The 22,664-nt window shown below is 44.1% G+C and overlaps 1 protein-coding gene across 2 annotated transcripts in view; it reads right to left on the reverse strand.

Moving 5' to 3' along the window:
• Positions 1-22,664, reverse strand: part of PRKDC (protein kinase, DNA-activated, catalytic subunit) — a 712,087-nt gene that overhangs the window by 210,545 nt on the left and 478,878 nt on the right. For both annotated transcript variants that reach the window (XR_012244521.1, XM_073631567.1), the window contains exon 64: positions 7,309-7,447. Coding sequence is in view for 1 of the 2 variants with exons in the window: in XM_073631567.1 (XP_073487668.1) it covers positions 7,309-7,447 (139 nt within the window). In the remaining variant the exon portion in view is untranslated. The remainder of the gene's footprint in view (positions 1-7,308; positions 7,448-22,664) is intronic.

Here is a 22,664-nt window from a genome sequence, read left to right on the forward strand (position 1 = left end):
TTGCACAAACACTGCTGATTTCCAGCATCAAGCAGAGATTCTGAAAATACAATTTTTGGAAAAAGGATATAGACATGCAGACTTGGATAGAGATATCAATAAAGTTATAAAAATAGATAGAAGTACCTCACTGAAAGATAACCCAAAAACCATCCATGAAAATAGGTTAAAATGGTCCTTTCATACTGCTTTTTCAATACAGCATAAACAAATTAAAAAGATCATTAATAAACATAGGAAGGTTTTACAGAATGATGCGTTTCTGGGACCGGTCCTTCCTGAACGTGCGGGGGTCATATTCAGAGGTCCTAGATCTATACAAGAAGAGATTGCTCCCAATATAATAGATTCCCCTAAGACGGTAACTTTTTTCTAACAATGCAAGGGATATTACCCTTGCCGGAAGTGTAATGTATGTCTCCACAATGTGTGTGGGAAAAGCAAAACAGATACTTTTTCATCGACTTCTACTTCACGTAAATACAAGAGGAAACACTTTACAACTTGTGCCACCAGATACATAGTATACCTTCTTACTTGTCCATGAAACAAACAATAGGTGGGACGCACTATTAGGACTTTCTCGTTGAGGGTCAATGAGCATTTGACCAGCATCCGGAAGGGCCGTATCAATCATAGTATGCCCCGTCACTATTTGGAACATCATAATAAAAACCCTCTGGGCACTCAATTTCAAATAATAGGCAAATTTGTCCCACAATGGAGGGTCGACTCCAGCCTACGTGGAGTATCTCATCTTGAGAGCTACTGGATCCATGAGTTAAGGTCCTACTCGCCGTCGGTTTGAACGTCGATTGGAACATTAATTGTTTTATCAATCAAGCCTAATTTAGTCATTGTGTTCGGTCTGCTATACTACTCATGCACATCTTTATGTATAACTATTCATTTTAGTGTTGTATATATCAGATTCCATGTATTTATGTGTAATGGTTCAAATGTACGGATTATGGCATTATGGAATATGTATACATCCCATTATACATTTATGCGTTGGTTTGAATTTAAAACCTTAATCCAGCCAGTGGCCCCATTCATGGTATTATTACTTTTTATTCCATAGTCACGATGCCTGCATCCACAGTGAGACACGAATAGGCCTCTAGGTGGCAATCTGGAGCGCATTTCACTTATTGACGCCATTACGCTGTTGCGTTATGACGGAAGTGATACATGTGCGGCTTGGGTGAAATCACGTGCCATACCATGGAGCCGACCCATTCGATTGGGTGTGGTTACGTGATGAACTATGGGAGTAATTCATCTAAGAAGCTCCGGGTAACAACACCAGCCTCATATTCAAAACGAGGCTTGAACCATTTTCAGTTCATATCCGGAGCGCACAGCATTATGTGACGTCACTGTGCCATGACTACTATGAGGCTCACGTGACTTACAGTGAGTCATGTGTTTGGTCACATGACTCGTTCTGACCTAGGGTTGTCCCGATACCGATACTAGTATCGGTATCGGCACCGATACCGAGCATTTGCCCAAGTACTTGTACTCGGGCAAATGCTCCCGATGCTTCCACCGATACCTGGAAGTCAGCTGTGATCGGCGCATGGGGGAGTTACAAGATTCTCCCCCAGCGGCTTTCAGCTGCTTTAGTGACATACAGCGGTGATCGCTCACCGCTGTATGTCACTGCATCCTCCTCCATGCCCCCTCCGTTTCTCTCTCCTCTTCTGTCCCCCTCCGCTGTCCCCTCCGTTCCTCTTTCATTCTCTGTGCCCCTCCGCTGTCCCCTCCATTCCTCTTTCATTCTCTGTCCCCCTCCGCTGTCCCCTCCATTCCTCTTTCATTCTCTGTGCCCCTCCGCTGTCCCCTCCGTTCCTCTTTCATTATCTGTGCCTCTCCGCTGTCCCCCTCCGTTCCTCTCTCCTTTTCTGTCCCCCTCCGCTGTCCCCTCCGTTCTGCTGTGCCTCTCCGCTGTCCCCTCCGTTGTCCCCTCCGTTCCCCTCTCCTTCTCTCTCCCCCTCCGTTCCACCGTCCCCCTCCTCCTTCCTTTGTGAATAGACAGAGTCAGCTGACTCTGTCTATTCACATACCTGAAACATTGTAATCTCCTGTGATTGTGATGTCTCAGTTTATGAATGGAGAGGAGTCGCTGTCTTCTCTCCATTCATTCTCAGTGCAGCTGAGGCTACAGAGAAAGGGACTAGGGAATCTCTATCCTCTGTCTCTTTCTCTGTCTCAAGGGGGAGATATCAGAGGTCTGTTAAGACCCCTGATATCTCACCAAAGCCCCCCAACAGGGCTGATTAAAAAACAAACAAAAAATTATTGTAAAAAATAAAAGTTGTAAATAAAAAAAAACACACACACACACACATACAACGTTCACCCCCCCCCCCCCCAAAAAAAAGCACTGTTAAAAAAAACAAAAAAACAAAAAAAAAAAACACTGTCACGTGACATTAAAAAAAAGTATCGGTAATCAGTATCGGCGAGTACTTGAAAAAAAGTATCGGTGCTTGTACTCGGTCCTAAAAAAGTGGTATCGGGACAACCCTATTCTGACCCATGGCAAGTCACGTGACTCGTTCAGGGTTTCCCTATAGGTGGACAGTGTGGAGGTTGCAGTCACGTGACTCTTTCCGATCCACAGCGAGTCACGTGTTTAGTCACGTGACTCATTTAGGGTTTTCCTATAGGCGGGCAGTGCGGGGGTTGTGTTCTCATTGTGGCTACGATGTCACGTGGCAGCTGTGACGCTTCCCTCCCGCAGTCTGACCTTCTACCTCTGAGGTATGATATGGTAAGAGCTATGCCCGGGAATTATAGAATTAGGCACGATATTAGCGCCAGCCACTTACGGTTCTCAGGTGTTACGGGTGTAACCACTCTCCTGTCCCCCTGCATGTGGAACCATATTTCAGTGCATTCCACAATGAGGCACGGAATTCACGTCGGCAGCTTTTACTTCCGGTTTGTATACCGAGGGTGGAGCTTCATTTCCTAACGTCATATGCTCGGTTACTATGATATGCTATAAAATGTGAGCAATGTGGGGGAGCAATGTCATGCCCCAGTTGAAGTCCGTTGGGACAAAACGCATCGGGCTCGCATTACTTGCTTCCCACATTGCTTTTAATATTTTTTAACTTGTGATTACCAAGTATTTTTTGTACTGATCTATTATTGATGTTTTGAACTTTTTAAGAATAAATCTCCCTGTTTTTGACCTGCACCATATGGCGCCTCTTCACTTTTTTCCTATTTGCATCCCGGTCTGACTGCACCTATTCCTTCGCCTACCACCAGCCTGCAGACAGCTCTCCCATTGGGTGATAGTCCCATTTTGCCTGGAGAGTTATCCGAATCCTGGGCTAGATCCATACTGCTGATGAGTGGACCTACCCTGTTTGGAGTGACCATCTTCCAGTCATACCTGAGTCGGTAAAACTCTGAATTTCGAGCCGTTCGGCCTATACGAGCCTGATTGACCCACTGCCGATGGCAAGTGCGTCCACCTTATCTGGTAAGAGTACCCATCTATATCTTTTTAACAGAAGACCTTCCTGTTCCAACAGTCTCACAGTTAGATTTACTTTGTTGCACCATCACCATCTCTATTGAGGACTCAGTCACATATTCAAAGGACACACTTCTTAGGAAGTCTATTTTGTTCATTTTCATTTGAACTTTATCTTCACTGATTTGCCTTTTTTGTACATGTGAATTTTGTACTTGCAGCCTGCTTGTTTGCATTACATGTCTACATGTTCCACATACTAACAATTTCAGTTCACTGCTGTCGTATTGTTTTATATTTAGCGCTACACTTTGTTTTTTCACATTTGGTTGGGACTTTGTCTGTTTCAGTGTCAGCAGCTTTTTCTTTGCATTGGTTTAGCGCAGTAATTTCCCCAATTTTTCCAAATTATAAGGGAAAAGACAGTCAAGTGGAGCCCCCCAACTGCCCAGACTACATAGGGAGTGCTGGCAAGATTGTTTGGGACTTGGTGTCACACTTACCCGAAAAGGGGTACCACTTGTACGTGGACAATTATTGCCACTTTTTAGTCCCCTTTTTGAAGGAGGAATTGGCGCATGTGGCACCGTGCGATCTAATCGCTGGGGCTTCCCCCAATGGCTTGTTGAGTCCCGACAGACAGGGGGAGGGAGCCTGCTTGAAGTGTATTAATTTGCACACAGTGAAGTGGAGGGACACACGGAATGTTTTTGTTCTGTCCTCCCTTCACGCAGATACAACAGTCCAAATTCCAACAGCGACTGGTTTTGTTGAGAAGCCCCCTGTGTTCACGGATACAACCTTAACTACTTAAGGACCAATCCTCTTTTTTAGATGTGTTGTTTACAAGTTAAAAACTGTTTTGTTTGCTAGGAAATTACTTAGAACCCCCAAATATTTTTTTCTAACACCCTAGAGCAGGGGTCCTCAAACTTTTTAGACAGGGGGCCAGTTCACGGTCCCTCAGACTGTTGGGGGGCCGCACTATAGTTTAAAAAAAAATATGAACTAATTCCTATGCACACATCTTATTTGTAGTGCAAAAAAAAAAAAACAAAACAGGAAAAAACAGTACAATATTTAAAATATAGAACAATTGTAATCAATAAGAACTTATCAGTATTTCACAGACTCCCCTCATTACAGAACCACTCCCAATCACAGACCCCCCTCCCCATCACAGACTCACCACATAACAAAGCCCCCCATGACAGATCCCCCCATCACAAAGCCCCCCAACACAAACTCCTCTCCATCACAAAGCCCCACATAACAGATTCCCCCCATAACAGACTCCCCCATATCACATACTTCCCCCATCACAGATACTACCATAACAGACGCCCCATCACAGACTTTCCCCATAACAGACTCCGCCATCACAGATCCCCCCATATCAGACTCCCCCCATCACAGACTCCCCCCATATCACATATCCCCCCATATAACAGAGCCCCCCATCAAAGATCCGGCCATATCACAGATCCCCCCATATCAGACTCCCCCATCACAGATCCCCCCATATCAGACTCCCCCATCACAGATCCCCATCACAGATCCCCATCACAGATCCCCATCACAGATCCCCATCACAGATCCCCCCATATCAGACTCCCCCATCACAGATCCCCCATAACAGAGCCCCCCATATCAGACTCCCCCATCACTGATCCCCCATCACAGATCCCCCCATATCACAGATCCCCCCCATCACAGACTCCGCCATCACAGAGCCCCCCCCCCCATATCAGACTGCCTCCTATCACAGATGCCCCCCCCCATCACAGACTCCCCTCATCGATATTTCACTGCCTCCCCTTCTATAATATCACAGCACTCCCACTCCCCTCTGTTACCTGTATCACACAAGACACGAAGCATGGTAGGTCCGGACAAAGGGCGGGACTTTGCAAGTGAAAGGCAGGTGATTGATTCCTGGGACCGCCCCGATGCCTAGTAACCAATCACCTGCTTCTTAACACAAAAGGTCCTTTGTCCAGACCTGTCATGTTTCCCGTCCTGTGTGATAAAAGTAGCAGAGGGCAGGGGGGAGTGCTGCGATGTTAAAGGGGCAGTCCGCGGACCGGATAAAAAACGCTGGAGGGCCGGATTCGGCCCGCGGGCCGTAGTTTGAGGACCCCTGCCCTAGAGAATAAAATGTCGGTCGTTGCAATACTTTGTCACACCATATTTGCACAGCGGTCTTACAAGCGCACTTTTTTTGGGAAAAAATACACTTTTTTGAATTAAAAAATAAGACAACAGTAAAGTTAGCCCAATTTTTTTTTATATTGTGAAAGATAATGTTACGCTGAGTAAATTGATACCCAACATGTCACGCTTCAAATTTGCGGCCGCTCGTGGAATGGCGACAGACTTTTACCCTTAAAAATCTCCATAGGCGACGTTTAAAAAATTCTACAGGTTGTATGTTTTGAGTTACAGAGGAGTTATAGGGCTGGAATTATTGCTCTCGATCTACCGATCACGGCAATACCTCACATGTATGGTTTGAACACTGTATGCGGGCGCTACCCATGTATGTGTTCGCTTCTGCATGCGAGCTTGGCGGGATGGGACGCATTTAAAAAAATGTTTTTCTTATTTTACCTTTTATTTTTATACTGTTTTAAAAAGTTTATTCCTATTACAAGGAATGTAAACATCCCTTTAATAGAAAAAAAGCATGACAGGACCTCTTAAATATGACATCTGGGGTCAAAAAGACCTCAGAGCTCAAATTTACACTAAAATGCAATAAAAAAAAATAAAACTAAAATTTGTCATTTAAAAATATAATAAAAAAAAAATGGCCCTTTGAGAGCTATGGGCGGAAGTGACGTTTTGGTCTATAGAAGTTAAACTAACAGGTCTATAGTTACTTGTTAAAGACTTTGATCCCTTTTTAAATATAGGCACCACGTTCGCCCTGCACCAATCCAGTGGTACTATTCCCGTCATTAATGAGTACCTAAAAATTAGATACGATGGCTTTGAAATTACAGAGCTCAATTCTTTTAGGATCCGTGGGTGAATGCCATCAGGTCCAGGTGCTTTATCCACCTTTATTCTGTCTAAATATTTCTGGACCATATCACTTTTGAGCCATTGTGGATCATTCGGGGCTGTGTCAGTACCACCCCCATTATGGACATGAGCTCCCCCATGCTCTTTTGTATACACAGAGCTGAAGAAAGTATTTAATAAATTTGCCTACCCTTTGTCCCCAGTCACCCACTCTAGATTATTCTGTAAAGGGCCTACATGCTCAGACCTGACCCTTTTACTATTAGTGTATATTTGAAGAATTTTTTGGGGTTTGTCCTACTATCTTTTGCAATCTGTCGTTCCTTTTGAATTTTTGCGTCCTTGATTTCCTTTTTTCATATTCTGTTAAATTCTTTGTAACATTTAAACGACATTAGTGTTCCTTCATTTTTATATTTTTTAAAAGCTCTTCTCTTATTGTTTATAGCTTTTTTAACTTTGGCCGTGAGCCACATAGGTTTTGTTTTTAGCCTTTTAAAAACTTATTGCCCATGGGAATATACTTTGCAGTGAGGTCCCAAACAGTCTTTTTGAAGAATTCCGATTTCTGTTCTGTTTATCAATGCAAATATTCCTTCCCAGTCTAAATCCTAGAGAGCAGCCCTCATCCTTGGAAAATTGCTCTCCTGAAGTTAAGTGTTTTTATCTTTCCCATATGTATTCATATGAGAATGAGAATGTTTGACTTAATGTAAATAATCTTAAAACTGACTTGCAAGTGGACCCAATCAGGACAAGAGTTTCAGAAGTGATCCACTTACTTCATCATACATTTTTGCAGCTGTGGCATAATCAGATTTTGCTTCTGCAGTTAAGGCTTCTTGAGTTATAGGTTTTGTTCCAATCTTCCCACTAAAAATGCCTCGAAGAACATCATAGTCTCCAATGGAGCGATACAATCTGGAAAAAAAAAAAAAGTGTATGTACACACACACACACGTATATTTGTAAATATAAATATATATATATATATATATATATATATATATATATATATATGATATTTAACCATAATCTGCACGATAATGAAATGCATATCTGTTAAATGTCTACAAAAAACCTTAAAACTGTGCAAAATTATCAACGTATGTCAATTGGCCCACAGTGTTTATTAAATTATAATTATGCCAATTACAGAAAAAAATAAAATTAGTAAATAAAAATTAAAATAAAGTGCCTCAAAACAGTGCAAACTGTACTCAAATTGTGCCCGTCCGTGCAAATACTGTCACACCATTCTAATACCAGTGATATCAAAACAAATATATTTTCCAATAATAAAATGTCATAAAATGTGTATTGCAGCTCACTTAAAGCGACATTAAACACAAAACCAAAAATGTAATATGTTGCAGCTTACCAATGCTTGGATGTTGTGTATGCATTAGTTTTCTTTTTTTTACCTGGTTATCTGGCCAGTAACACACCTCCTGTATTACAGTGCCTCCAATCTGGACGAAGGAGCAGGGGGGCAGCATTTTCAGTCAGGTGGGAGTGTTAGATGTACTAGCAGATTTAGATACACTAACAAATTCAAGCCAAACTCCAACTCATACTGCAGTTACACAAGCAGTTACAGCAACAGTTTTTTTTTGTTTTGTTTTTTGGGATAAAGGTTTTACATGAATAAATAAAAGCTGATCATTTAAAGCACCCCTGTAAGTGTTCAATATATTATCTCAACACCCAAAATTGCATTAATTGTAGGAGAATTTGTTCTGTTCAAAAACAACAGACTTAACAGCTGAATCACCAGGTGAAATTAAAGGAAAGAAAGCCTAAAAAAGAAAACGAATGTAACTACCGCATCTAAGAATTGGTAAGCTACAATATAGTAAAAGTTTGCTTTGGGCTTTAACCACTTCCCATCCAGCCTATAACAAAATGACGGCTGGACGGGCTTCTCGTCTATCCGGGAGGATGTCATATGACACATCCTCCCGGATCGCATGGCCATGCAGCGGTGCAATCGGTCACCAGCTGCGTCCATCAGACAGCCGATGACTGATCAGTGTGACCATGTGATTAGCTCTGGCCAATCACAGCTATTTAAAACAAAACAAACTGAATGAATCCGTTTCATTCAGTAAAATGCTTGCTTATAGCAATGTAATGCACTGATATAAGCAATCATAATGTGTAAAAAAAAAAAATCCTGATCACTTCCCCAGGTTAGTACATTGTTATTATTGTAACATATTCCTCTGGTCACAGTGTCCCTGTTCACCACCACACCAGTTGTATGATAAAGTTGTACTGCATTGGTGACAGTATGTTATTAATTTTCCCAAAAATTATGACAGAAAATACCTTGGAATGTATATTTTCCAAATAGGGGTCATTTGGGGGATATTTGTACTGCTCTGGCGTTTTCTGGCCTCAAGAAATGGCCATCAGTACATCAGGACTGATCAATTTTCAGACATATACCATAGTTTGTGAACTCTCACACAGACTAATATACACTATGGGTTATTTTCAAAGAAATGTAGCAGAATACACTTTGACCTAAACTTACGAAGAACAATTATTTATTTGCAAAATTCAATAACAGAAACGAAGCAAAACATGTTTTTTCTCAAAAATTTCAGTCTTTCATCATACTTAGCTGTAAAATCCTTTTCTTTGAGTATATCATGGGACACAGAGTAAGGCTAATATTCATTACCTACTGGCTATACTTCATCTCCAGGTGGACAGACACTGGTAGACCAAAGTTTTTTAGACAGGAAGTGATCTCCTAGATAACCCCTCCCATACAGGAAGTACTTCTGTTTTGTAGCAAGCACTGAATTCTCAAAAAAGAGGGGAACGATCTAGGTGTCCCATGATGTACTCAAAGAAAAGGATTTTACAGGCAAGTATGATGAAAAAATCCTATTTTCTTTTTCATACATCATGGGACACAGAGTTAGGCTAATATTCATTACCTACCGAGACGTCCCACAGCAATAGCCTTGAGGGGAGGGAGACACCCTGCCAAACAAAAGCCATAAGACCTTATACGGCAGCCCACAGTACACTGTGAATCCTCGGCTGCTCGAACATACACTTGGTAAAATTTTGTGAACATATGCACTGAAGACCAGGTAGCAGCCTTACAAATCTGAGCCACAGATATCTGATGGCGAAAAGCCCAGGAGGTTCCTACACCCCTGGTAGAATGAGCTCTCACTCTAAAGGGAGGAGCTTTATGTTTCAGACCATAGGTCTGAATGACCAATTGACGGACCCAATTGGCAATGGAAGCCTTGGAAGCTGCCTGCCCCTTCTTGGGTCCTTTTGGTAAAACAAAAAAGGAGTCTGATCCTCAGATCTCCGCAGATCTAGACAAATAAACCTTGACTGCCCGGACAAACGTCCAAAGAATGCAGTCGTCTCTCTTCCACCGAACGAGGCTAAGAGGAAAAAAAAGGCAAAATAATGTTCTGATTTAAATGAAAGGCTGACACCACTTTTGGCAAAAAGGATGGAACGGGTCGTAACACAACCCTGTCGTGGTGAAGGATCAAGTATGGTTCCCTGCATGAAAGGGCCAACAACTTCGACACCCTTCTAGCCAAGGTGATGGCCATCAGGAATGCTAGCTTGCGTGACAGCAAGTCTAATGGAATGTCCTTGATAGGTTCAAATGGTTGTTTCTGTAACACAGACAGCACCAAGTTCAAGTCCCAAGGACACATAGATGACCTAATGGGGGAAGCAAATGAGTTGCCCCCTGCATAAAGGTTCAGACCAGCGAATGGGAGGCTAAAGGCCTTTGGAAGAGTACTGACAGGGCCAAAATCTGACCTCTGATGGTACTCAAAGCCAATCTGATTTCCACAGCTGACTGTAGAAAAGAGAGAATTCTCCCAATCAGATATTTACGAGGATGCCATTTTTTGGCTTCACACCAAGCAATACAAGTCTTCCAGACCTTATGATAGATCTTCCTAGTGACAGCTTTTCTAGCATTCACAGCTTTTCAAATACCGCACTGTGTATATTATGCTCTGTTCTAGAGCCTACTGAGTGATCTCTGAGCAGGAGGTTGTCCAGATACCCGAGGTACCAAGATGCCTTGGGCCCTTAAAAGATCCAGTACTGGTGCTAGGACCTTTGTGAACACCCGGGGGAGCTATAGCAAAAAAGTTACGTGCCTCTACTGTAAATTGCAGGAACCTCTGATGAGGCTGAAAGATAGGTACATGTAAATATGTGTCTTTTATATCTATGGCTAGAAAGTCTCCCATCTGGAGTGAGGCCACTACTGAGCGGACAGACTCCATCCGAAAAGACTGGATCAGTAGATACTGGTTCAAGGATCTTAGATCCAAAATGGGCCTTGTGTCCCCGTTTGGTTTTTAAATAGTAAACAGGTTCGAGTAAAACCCCACGCCTCTTTCGGCTACAGGAACCTCTACAATCACTCCTTGATGCACTAAATGATGCAGTGCCTGAAACAATAAGTCTCTTTTTGGAGGATCTGAGGGAATGCAGGATCTTAGAAACCTCTTAGGGGGAAACCCCCGTAAACTCCAGTTTGTAACCGTGGGATATAGTTGAGGTGACCCACTCGTCCAGAACTTTTGTTCTCCAAATGTCCGCAAAGTGCAGCAGCCTTCCCCCCACCTGATAGAGTGGGGGCGTCTCCTCAAAAGGAGGGCTTGGTGCTGGGTTTAGAAGAGTTTTGGACCCAGGGCTTTTTCTGGCCCTGGCCTTGCCCCTGGCTCTAGCACCCTGTTGGTGGCAGAAACTGCCTTGGCACTGAGACACTTGAGGAAGCAGTCCCTGAGGTTTTTAAATGAGGAACGCCTGGTGCTTTTCTTCACAGGAAGTAGAGAACTCTCCCCTCCGGAAATCTTTTGGATATACTAGTCCAAATGACCACCAAATAAATGTTCCCCATGAAAAGGGAAACCTGCCAATAACGTTTTACAAGGAAGTTCAGCTGACCAGTTCTTAAGCCACAAAAGTCTGCACTTACTGTATGTACAGACAAGAGAGCTAAACAACAAACCTGCTGTATTGAATCCTTTAAGGAGTCAACAGCAACACACAGTACTCAAGGAATATCTGTCTCATTTTCAGCAAGATCATCCTTCCCGGATAGGCCTGTCAGGCCATCTGACCTGATCCTTTACGGACAGGAAGATACCAATTGCTGCAACAGCTGGCTGAATAGCTGAACTGGCCAAAGAAAAGGAAGCATTTAATAATGACTCAAATTTCTTGTCAACAGGGTCTTTCAAGCCCTGTGCGTTATCTACCGGACAAGTTAAGTTCTTGTTTAAAGAAGAGACTGCTGCATCTATGGCTGGCACGCTCCTCTTCTTAAACTTTTCATCCATGGAATATAAAGGAAAAACCTCTTAGGAGGAACAAAAATCCTGTCAGGATGTTCCCAATCAGCATACACCGCCTGTTCCAACAGAGGGTGTAAGGGGAAAGCCTGTGCGGCCTGAAGAGGCCTCAGGGACCCCAAAGAGGACTGCGGGGGCTCAGTAACATCTGCAGGAGGCAAATTAAAGGCAGAACGAACCATCCCGGTAAGAGTCTGGATCAAAAGCCTCTGCGACTGAGAAGCAGACATCAACTGCATATCTTCTTGTCGAGATTGCTCAGAAGCAGACTCATCCGCCAGGCCCTCCACAGAATCCTGAGCTCCTAGCTCCTTCCCATCCTCAACCCATTCCTGCTCCAAACTAGGAGGCTCCGGGGAGGGAGATCTGTCACACTTCTTGCCACTCTGCAGGATGGAGGCAATCATGCCAGCAATCCTGTGCTCTAACCCAGCCAGGGCCGAGTACAGTTCATCATTGGTGATAAAGGGTGAAGCAGCAGCATTGACTGTATGCACAATATCAGATAGGCGCTGCGGCTCAGATTGACCGGAAGCCTCTGGTCCTTCAGGGAATACAACACTAGGAATACGACTAGTTTAATCAGGAACTACTGACGACACAGGTGTGCCCTTCCCTGTAGTGTGAGTCCCGCTCCTTTTTTTTTAAAGACATTTACAAGCCACAAAAAGAGAGTACCTGGGTGTAGTATTAACACACCTCAGAAGGGAAACCCTTTACTAGGCCTCACCAAGCCCCTATGCAACAATCCTGCTAAGCACCTTTAGCCTGTGCACGCACGTGCGTGGTCCTGGCGAACAGGCGTGGCTGTATTTGCGTATAACGCAAATCTTCGTGTGCCTAGATAAAGGATATGGCGCATGTGTGGCTTTGCTAGGCCTCGTGCGCCATGGCCGCCAAACTGCTGAGCACAGCGGCGCTCTTGCCAACGCACGTGCGCCATGACAAACCAAGTCGAAATGGCGCACCGTCCTGCTCCATCATACAGGTAAAAAACAGCCAGACATAAGCAAAAAAGGTACACTTTTCAAACACTCAAAGCTAGCCCAAAACTCCCCGGTATGGCCACTGCACACAGGTTTCCAGCCTCTAGCTAGCTTGACTGATTGTTACAATCACTGGGACACCCCACAATAAGTAAATAAAGTGGTTTCACTTACCTGTCCAGGCGCAGGGCAGCTTAGAAACTAAGAGTCCAATCTTCACCCATCACAGCGGGTTTCTGTCACTTGAGGACCTTCAAGGACTGGGTACCCTTTTCATGTTTATGGTCCACTCCCTTGGACCTGTACAGCACCCCACAGGAATGCCTTGGCGTTGCGGTGTCCAGGATTCCACTTCGCAGGATCCAATGCCCGGAGGCCACATTACAGGCAAAACCTTGCAGGATCTTGTGTCTTCTTTGCGAGGCTCGGGTACCATTTATCTAAGTGTAGCGGTACCCCCGTAGGGGCTGCTGAGTAGTACATAATTTGCCATTCACCCCGCTTCTGACCTCTCCATCACCAAGTATAACACACCAAACAGTCAATAGTTAGTTTTTCTTGCGCTTTGTTTACGGGGATGTTCTGGGTTATCTATGGGTAGATATGAGATGCTCCACCAGACCCCACTTTATGAGGGTATAATCCATAACTGTAGCCATTTTTGGGTTCCTGAATTTTACCCTTGTAGATCCCTCTGGGCTACTTGGACTATCCACTTTGTAAATTCCCCTGTACAGTGCTCCCAAGTTGAACAGAAGGTACTACTCTGAATAGTTCCTCTGCTTGACTGATATGATTCCTTTGGAGTATTAATTCTTTATGGTCAAAGGCCTGCACCGCCTTCTTCATGACTCGCATACTAACACCCTTCAGTCTTTGGAAGTTACTGTCTGTTATTTCTTGTACTGTGTCCCGTAGCCACACAGCACATTACTTCACTCGCTCCTGCACTTGCTTCTTTAAGCTTCACTGACCTGTTCTCCACAATCAACGCTGTGTTCTTTGGTCACAGACAGTTGATCTGCCAGTTCACTTCCTCCGCTTCACTCCTATTTCCCTTTTGCTTGCACAGTACATTCCCCGCATGGGAATGCCCGGCTCTTCCCCAGCTCTACATGCTGGCTTTTCTGTGCTTCAGGCTTCCACCCTGAACCTCCCTTGAAGGCATGCTCAAGGTTCTCCTCCTCCAGGGCCCCAGGCCCTCGGCCTTCCTGGCCTCGCCCTCTCCCAAACTCCACCACCTCCTCTCCGGAACATGTGACCCTAGCTTATATGAGAGACCTCCTGTCGACCAAGCAAATCATTGATTGGTCAGAACTCTCACATGAGCTCCCTGCCACTCAGGTCTCAGTCCATCCTCTGCTTTTCCAGAACAATCTCCAGTTTTAGCAGAGAAGGTATCTCTGAGCCTAAGCATTGGTGGCCACACCCCCGGCTATCCTAACACCCCCACTCCTGAATCAAAACAACCAGGCCTAGAAAAACCACAGGCCTGGCCAAATTTACCTGCAACTAAGTCCTACACTACCAAAATGCCACTATAGCACCTACCTAAAAGTAGAGGGCGCTACATAAGCATATAGAGCCTCTGTCAAATGGATCCGATCGGTCAATCCCTTGATTCATTTAAGAACCGTTTGTAGGACTAAAGACCTGGAGCTCAGAGAGCTTAAACAACCGTGCCATCCACCTTGCAGACACTGATAAAAACTGAAGTACTTTCTGTATGGGAGGGGTTATATAGGGGATCACTTCCTGTCTAAACACCTTTGGTCTACCAGTGTCCATCCACCTGGAGATGAAGTATAACCAGTAGGTAATGAATATTAGCCTAACTCTGTGTCCAATAATATATAAGAAAAAGAAATACCACCAAAAAAAAAAAAAAAAAAAAAAAAGCTCTATTTGTGTGAACAAAATGATACAATTTTAGTTTGAGTACAGTGTTGAATGAACGCGCAATTGTCACTCAAAGTGCGACAGTGCTGAAGGCTGAAAATTGGCCTGGGCAGGAAGGAGGTAAAAGTGGCTGGTATTAAAGTGGTTAATACCACAAATACTGTTACCCAAAATCAATCTATATTAGCCGCCTCCAGTCCGCCGTATATTACAATGACGAAGGAGTGGAGCGGCTCTCGTTCCGGGGTGACGTAGACTCATTCAAAAGTGATCGGAAGCGCGCAGCGCTTTTGGTGGCAGCGTGTCCCCAGGACACAGCTCCTTACCGACAGGGGTAAACAGCCAATGACCTCAGCTGTTTACCATATTATCCATTCACAGCTGTTTACAAATGTAAAGACAGACCGGTAACTGGCTTTCCAGTGTGAGGAGAGAAGAGCCAGGATCAGTGAGTTACCGATACGTGTCTTTATTGTACTGCACCAAAGCACAGAATAAAGAGAACCTGTCACATCGCCCCATCAGCAATGTAACAGTCCTCATCAGTGCCCAGCAGTGCACCTGTCACCCATCAGTAATCATAAAGTGCAGCTGTCACCATCAGAGACTGCCATCAGTGACAGTCAGCGATGCACCTGTCACCCATCAGTGCCCATAAAGTGAACTGGTCACCATCAGAGACTGCCATCTGTGACCATCAGAGGTGCACCTGTCACCCACCAGTGACCGTCACCAGTCACCCACCAGTGACCGTCACCAGTCACCCACCAGTGACCGTCACCAGTCACCCACCAGTGATCGCCCCCTGCCACCCATCAGTTACTGTCAGCAGTTATCCGTCACCCAAGTACCCGTCTCCCAGCCCATCACCAAAGTACCCGTCGCACACCCACCATCAGCAGCATGTCCAAAAAAGTTTACATCAGTGAGGAGGCGTTTCAGATCCCAAGCATGACAGCAGCGGGGAGCTCTCACAGTCAGATTCCGATTCAGAGTTTGAACTGATTGAAAGCAGTCTATCGGCGACCGAATCGGAGGAAGAAAGGGCTCCTCCTAAAAGGGTACAGCGCTCAGAAAACCAGGCAGCTGCCAGCGATAGACCCCGGGATGAAATGCCCAGTACCAGCATTGCAGTATCACCCCCAAGTACCAACACTGGAGTGTCGCATCCTCCAAGAGTCAGGACCACAACATACCTCCCAAATGCTCACGCCAACCTAACATAGCTGCCTTCCAACTCGGGATCAGCAAGCATTCCCCCTTTCACCGCACAGCCAGGTTGTGCAGGACGATACAGAGAATTTCTCTGAAATTTTTTTTTTTTTAATTTATTCTTTGCTTCAATTTACTGTGGAACAGACAAATCTTTATGCCAAGCAGTATATTTATAACAACCTCCATTCATCCTATGCCCGTCCATATGAGTGGAGAAATCTTTGGAGCAATTCAAATTGTTTATTGGCCTCTTCCTTAACATGGGGCTTACAAAAAAAAAAAAAAAAAAGAAGGACATGCCTACTGGTCCACCCACCCCATGCCTATTCCTTCTTCAGTAATGCCCAGATCCCAATATGAGATGATTATGTGCTTCCTTCACTTCAGCAACAAAACCTAGTGCCCTCCCCGAGATTATCCAAACTATGACAACTTATATAAAATTCGCCCAGCAGTGAAGATGGCTGCTGTGCCTGCAGGACTGGACTCTGCTAACATGTCTGTGAATCTGAACTCTGACAATATAGCATATTTCCCATGATTGGCGAGCTGAGTGGAGTGGATTGATTACAAGTAAGTTTGGAGTTGTGTTGCTAAAGTGAGCCACCCCACTGGTTGCTTTTTCATTTTGTGCTGTGAAGCTGTCCACAGCCTGGCGATCCATACAGATGCTGACAAATGATTTATGACATGAGCCTGTTATATCCATGTTTCTGGTAAGCAGATCGATTGTAAACACGGTGGTGTGGTGTGCTGTGTTCACACTGAAGCTGGTGTGGGGCTACTTCTTTTTATTGTCATGGACTATCATTTGAACACGGCTTATTGGCACTGCATACCTAGTTTATATGTGTATTGATTTTATAATAAACAAATTTATGCTGGCTGCTTCTTATCTTTATGACATCATCAAATTAGCGCAGGTATTTCTGTTTTTTACTCTCAGTTTTCATAGTGTGTTTTAAAATTTTTCAAACAGGTAATTTTTCTCCTTCATTGATGTGCGCTGATGAGGCTGCACTGATAGGCACTGATAAGGCAGCACTGATGGGCATTTATAGGTGGCACTGATGGGTGGCACTGAAAGGCACTATTAGGTGGCAATGATGGACACTGATTGGCACTGATAGGTGGCACTGGTGGGCAGCACTGATGGGCACTGGTGGGCAGCACTGATGGGCACTGGTAGGTGTCACTCGTGGGCACAGATGAGGGGGCAGTGGCTCTCCCTGTTCAGGACTGATGTCTCTTTGACAGAAGCCGATGATCGGCCTTTTATTTTCTTCTTACGCTGTCAGCGTGAGAAAACAAAAATAGCCAATTACCGTTTCTGCTTACATTACGTGATCAGCTGTCATTGGCTGACAGCTGATCACGTGGTAAGGGGTCAGGATTGGCCCCTTACTCCGATCAGCCGAGTCTTGTGGACGCCCTCCTGGCAATTTAGGCCCACGATGTAGCCATCTTTCAGCTATAGCGCAAGAACGAAGAGGTTAAAGAAACTTATTAGAACTCCAAGAAACAATACAATGAACTTTATTAATTCCCCTATATATAAATAAATAATAAAAATATTATATATGATACAATTCCTACCCCACCTATAAAAAAAAAGTGTGTGTGATATAGATATATATATACACACACACACACACATACATATATACATACAGTATATATACACTATATTATCAAAAGTATTGGAACGCCCGCCTTTACATATACATGAACTTTAATAGTATCCCAGTCTTAGACCATAGGGTTCAATATTGAGTTGGCCCACCCTTTGCAGCTATAACAGCTTCAACTCTTCTGGGAAGGCTGCCCACAAAGTTTAGGAGTGTGTCAATGGGAATGTTTGACCATTCTTCCAGAAGCGCATTAGTGAGGTCAGGCACTGATGTTGGACAAGAAGGCCTGGCTCACAGTCTTCGCTCTAATTCATCCCAAAGGTGTTCTATCAGGTTGAGGTCGGGACTCTGTGCATGCCAGTCAAGTTCCTCCACCCCAAACTTGCTCATCCATATCTTTACGGACCTTGCTTTGTGCACTGGTGTGCAGTCATGTTGGAACAGGAAGGGGTCATCCCCAAACTGTTCCCACAAAGTTGGGAGCATGAAATTGTCCAAAATGTCTTGGTATGCTGATGCCTTAATGTGATACTAAAGCCTTGTTTGTTTTTTTAAAATAACAAACATGCACTCCTAGCTTCTCCCTCCCGCCGGGTGCCCCCACAGTAAGCAGCTTACTGTGGGGGCAACCAAGCAGGCGCGCTCCCGACCCATGGCTCTGTGTCCATTCACATACTGAGCCGTGGTTCAGCCCCGTCCCCTCCGTCTGCTGATTGGCTCACTGGCTGTGATTAACAGCAGCGGGAGCCAATAGCTCCCGCTGCTGCCAAAAGCCAATCATAGAATGCATGAAGGTAAAAAAAACTTGTGCCTTTACGACCACTTTAAGAGTTCCCTTCACTGGAACTAAGGGGCCAAGCCCAATCCCTGAAAGAAAAAAAAAAAAACACACCATAATCCCCCCTCCACCAAATGATGTGGACAGGTGCACAAAGCAAGGTCCATAAAGATATGGATGAGAGAGTTTGGGGTGGAGGAACTTGACTGGCCTGCACAGATTCCAGACCTCAACCTGACAGAACACCTTTGGGATGAATTAGAGAGGAGACTGCGAGCCAGGCCTTCTCGACCAACATCAGTGCCTGACCTCATAAATGCACTTTTGTAAGAACGGTCAAACATTCCCATCAACACACTCCTAAACCTTGTGGACAGCCTTTCCAGAAGAGCTGAAACTGTTATGGCTGCAAAGAGCGGGTCAACTCAATATTGAACCCTACGGACTAAAACTGAGATGCCATTAAAGTTCATATGCGTGTAAAGGCAGGTGTCCCAATACTTTTGACAATATACAGTGCATTCGGAAAGCATTCACAGCGCTTCACTTTTTCCACATTTTGTTATCTTACAGCCCTATTCCAAAATGGATTCAATTAATAATTTTGCTCAAAATTCTACAAACCATACCCCATAATCACAATGTGAAAGAAGTTTGTTTGAAATCTTTGCAAATGTATTAAAAAAAAAAAAAAAAAAAATCATATGTACATAAATATTCACAGCCTTTGCCATGGCACTCAAAATTGAGCTCAGGTGAATCCTGTTTCCACTGATCATTCTTGATATTTTTCTACAACTAGATTGGAGGCCACCTGTAGTAAATGCAGTTGATTGGACATGATTTTAACCGGTTCCCGACCGGCGCACGCCGATGTACGGCGGCAGAATGGCACGGCTGGGCAAATGGGCGTACCTGTACGTCCATTTGAATTGCCCGCCGTGCCATTGCGTGCGCGCGCCGGCCGGGAGCTCCGTGAGTCGGGTCGCGGGTCCCGCGGACTCGATCGCCGCGGGGATACCCGCGATCGCCTCACGGAGAGGACAAACGGGGAGATGCCGTTGTAAACAGCATCTCCCCGTTCTGCCTAGTGACAAGTGTCACTCGATCTCTGCTCCCTGTCATCGGAGCAGAGATCAGTGACGTCACACATACAGCCCATCCCCCTAGTTAGTAATCACTCCCTAGGACACACTTAACCCCTCCCCGCCCCCTAGTGGTTAACCCTTTCACTGCCAGTGCCATTTACACAGTAATCAGTGCATTTTTAATTGCACTGATCGCTGTATAAATGACAATGGTCCCAAAAATGTGTCAAAAATGTCCGACATGTCCGCCATAACATCGCAGTCACAATAAAAATCGCTGATCGCCTCCATTACTAGTAAAAAAAAAAATTATTAATAAAAATGCCATAAAACTATCCCCTATTTAGTAAACGCTATAACGTTTGCGCAAACCAATTATTAAACGCTTATTGCGATTTTTTTTTTACCAAAAATATGTAGAAGAATACGATCGCCCTAAACTGAGGAAAAAAAATGTTTTTTATATATTTTTGGGGGATATTTATTATAGCAAAATGTAAAAAATAATGCGTTTTTTTCAAAATTGTCGCTCTTATTTTGTTTTTAACGCAAAAAATAAAAATCGCAGAGGTGATCAAATACCACCAAAAGAAAGCTCTATTTGTGGGAAAAAAAGGACATCAATTTTGTTTGGGAGCCACGTCGCACGACCGCGCAATTGTCAGTTAAAGCGACGCAGTACCGAATCGCAAAAAACGCTCTGGTCAGGAAGGGGGTAAAATCTTCCGGGCCTGAAGTGGTTAAAAGGCACACACCTGTCTATATAAGGTCACACAGTTAACAGTGCATGTCAGAGCACAAACCAAGCCATGAAGTCCAAGGAATTGTCTGTAGACCTCCGAGACAGGATTGTATCAAGGCACAGATCTAGGGAAGGGTACAGAATTTTTTTTGCAGCATTGAAGGTCCCAATGAGCACAGTGGCCTCCATCCATAAATGGAAGAAGTTTGGGACTACCAGGACTCTTTCTAGAGCAGGCTGCCTGGCCAAACTGAGCAATCGGAGGAGGAGGGCCTTAAGTCAGGAAGGTGACTAAGACCCAGATGGTCACTCAGAGAGCTCCAGCATTTCTCTTTGGAGAGAGGAGAACCTTCCAGAAGATCAACAATCTCTGCAGCACTTCACCAATCAGGCCTGTATGATAGAGTGGCCAGATGGAAGCCACTCCTCAGTAAAAGCACATGACAGCTTGCCTGGAGCTTGCCAAAAAGCACCTGAAGGACTCTCAGACCATGAGAAACAAAATTCTCTGGTCTGATGAAACAAAGATTGAACTCTTTGGGCCTTAATGGCAAGCATCACATCTGGAGGAAACCAGGCACTGCTTATTACCTGGCTAATACCATCCCTACAGTGAAGCATGGTGGTGGCAGCTTCATGCTGTGGGGATGTTTTACAGCGGCAGGAACTGGGAGACTAGTCAGGATTAAGGGAAAGATGAATGCAGCAATATACAGAGACATCATTGACTAAAACCTGAACCAGAGCGCTCTGGACCTCAGACTGGGGTGAAGGTTCATCCCCCAACAGGAGTGACCCTAAGCACACAGCCAAGATAAGAAAGGAGTGGCTACAGGACAACTCTGTGAATGTTCTTGAGTGGCCCAGCCAGAGTCCAGACAATTGAACATCTCTGGAGAGATCTGAAAATGGCTGTACACTGACACTCCCCATCCAACCTGATGGAGATGGAGAGGTCCTGCAAAGAAAAATGGGATTAACTGCCCAAAAATAGGTGTGCCAAGCTTGTAGCATCATACTCAACAAGACTTGAGGCTGTAATTGGTGCCAAAAGGTGCAAATTATTGAGCAAAGACTGTGAATACTTATGTAAATGTTTTTTCGGGGTTTTATTTTTAATAAATTTGCAAAGATTTCAAACAAACTTCTTTCATGTTGTCATTATGGAGTATTATTTGTAGAATTTTGAAGAAAATAATGAATTTAATTCATTTTGGAATAAGGCCATAACATAACAAATTGTGGAAAAAGTAAAGCGCTGTGAATACTTTTCGGATGCACTGTAGTGTGTTCATTCACATGTTTTAGGAGCCTGAAAAGCATTGCACCAGCGATCAGCAGACTGCTGATGCCATGTAGGTCTTCTGCAGACTGTCAGTGTAAGCTGTCTGCCGTACAGTGTACAGGCAGACAGTTTTACCTTGATGGGAAGATTCAATTAACTACCACAGCGCTGAACAGCCCCATGGTAGTTAATTGAGAACTACAAGCCGACAACCGCAAAGGATGTCGGTACTTCTAGATCATTGATTCACAGGGGTCTGTAAATCAATGACGCAGCCATATGTGCAGAGCCCTGCGCGGCGATGCTCTCTTTGAATTGCTGCAGCGAGTACGGGGGAGAAGATCCATGGCTCACTGCCACACGGGGGAGGAGGAGGGAGGGGAGGGATCAGGGGGAGAAGGTCTGATGCTGAACATGTTACACCCTAAATAGGGTGTAACATGTTCAGTAAGGTGAATTTATCCTTTAAGAGAATTCAGAATTAATAGTATGCAGTACTAATGAAGCAATTTAAAGGGGTTGTAAAGGTAAAAGTTTTTTCACCTTAATGCATTTTATGTTTGTTATTTAAAAAAAAAATTATTATCTTTAGTGATCCTTTAAATCAAAGTTTATATTGAGACCTCTGGTCACTTATGTTCTTGCTTTATGTATCCCACCAGGATTCCCGTTGACTAATCTCCTTATAAAATTGCAACCTTTCCAATGTTTCTGAACTTTTTCAACCCCCCCCAAAAGGCTAGGATCTTTATCATGACACAACCTAAAATGTTTTGAAACATGACACAACCTACTGGAGGGAGTGCTACACAATTTTAAGATTTTTTTTTTGATGTTTCATGTGTGGCTGGTGTGAAGTGCATCTAGTGTATAAGCATAGCTCCCAAAGAGCTGCAAGACACTTTACTGTGTGGTGCGATATGTCCACATACGTTGATATCTTTTAAATGGTATTCCTTTTTGAAAGAAATGTGGACCTTTCTATTAAAAAGCAAACTGTGAGTCTCCTTCCCGCACCTCTGTTTTCAATTATGAGAAGAGATAGCATCTTACAACAGATAAATAAAAGTAAACCTGTCACAACCCTAGCCAATTTAAATGTAGTATAGAACAATAAAAAAAACACATAAGCAGCGGGTAACTTCAGT

This window comes from Aquarana catesbeiana, linkage group LG05 (genome assembly GCF_042186555.1).
Source record: "Aquarana catesbeiana isolate 2022-GZ linkage group LG05, ASM4218655v1, whole genome shotgun sequence".
In the NCBI taxonomy this organism is placed as follows: Eukaryota; Metazoa; Chordata; class Amphibia; order Anura; family Ranidae; genus Aquarana; species Aquarana catesbeiana.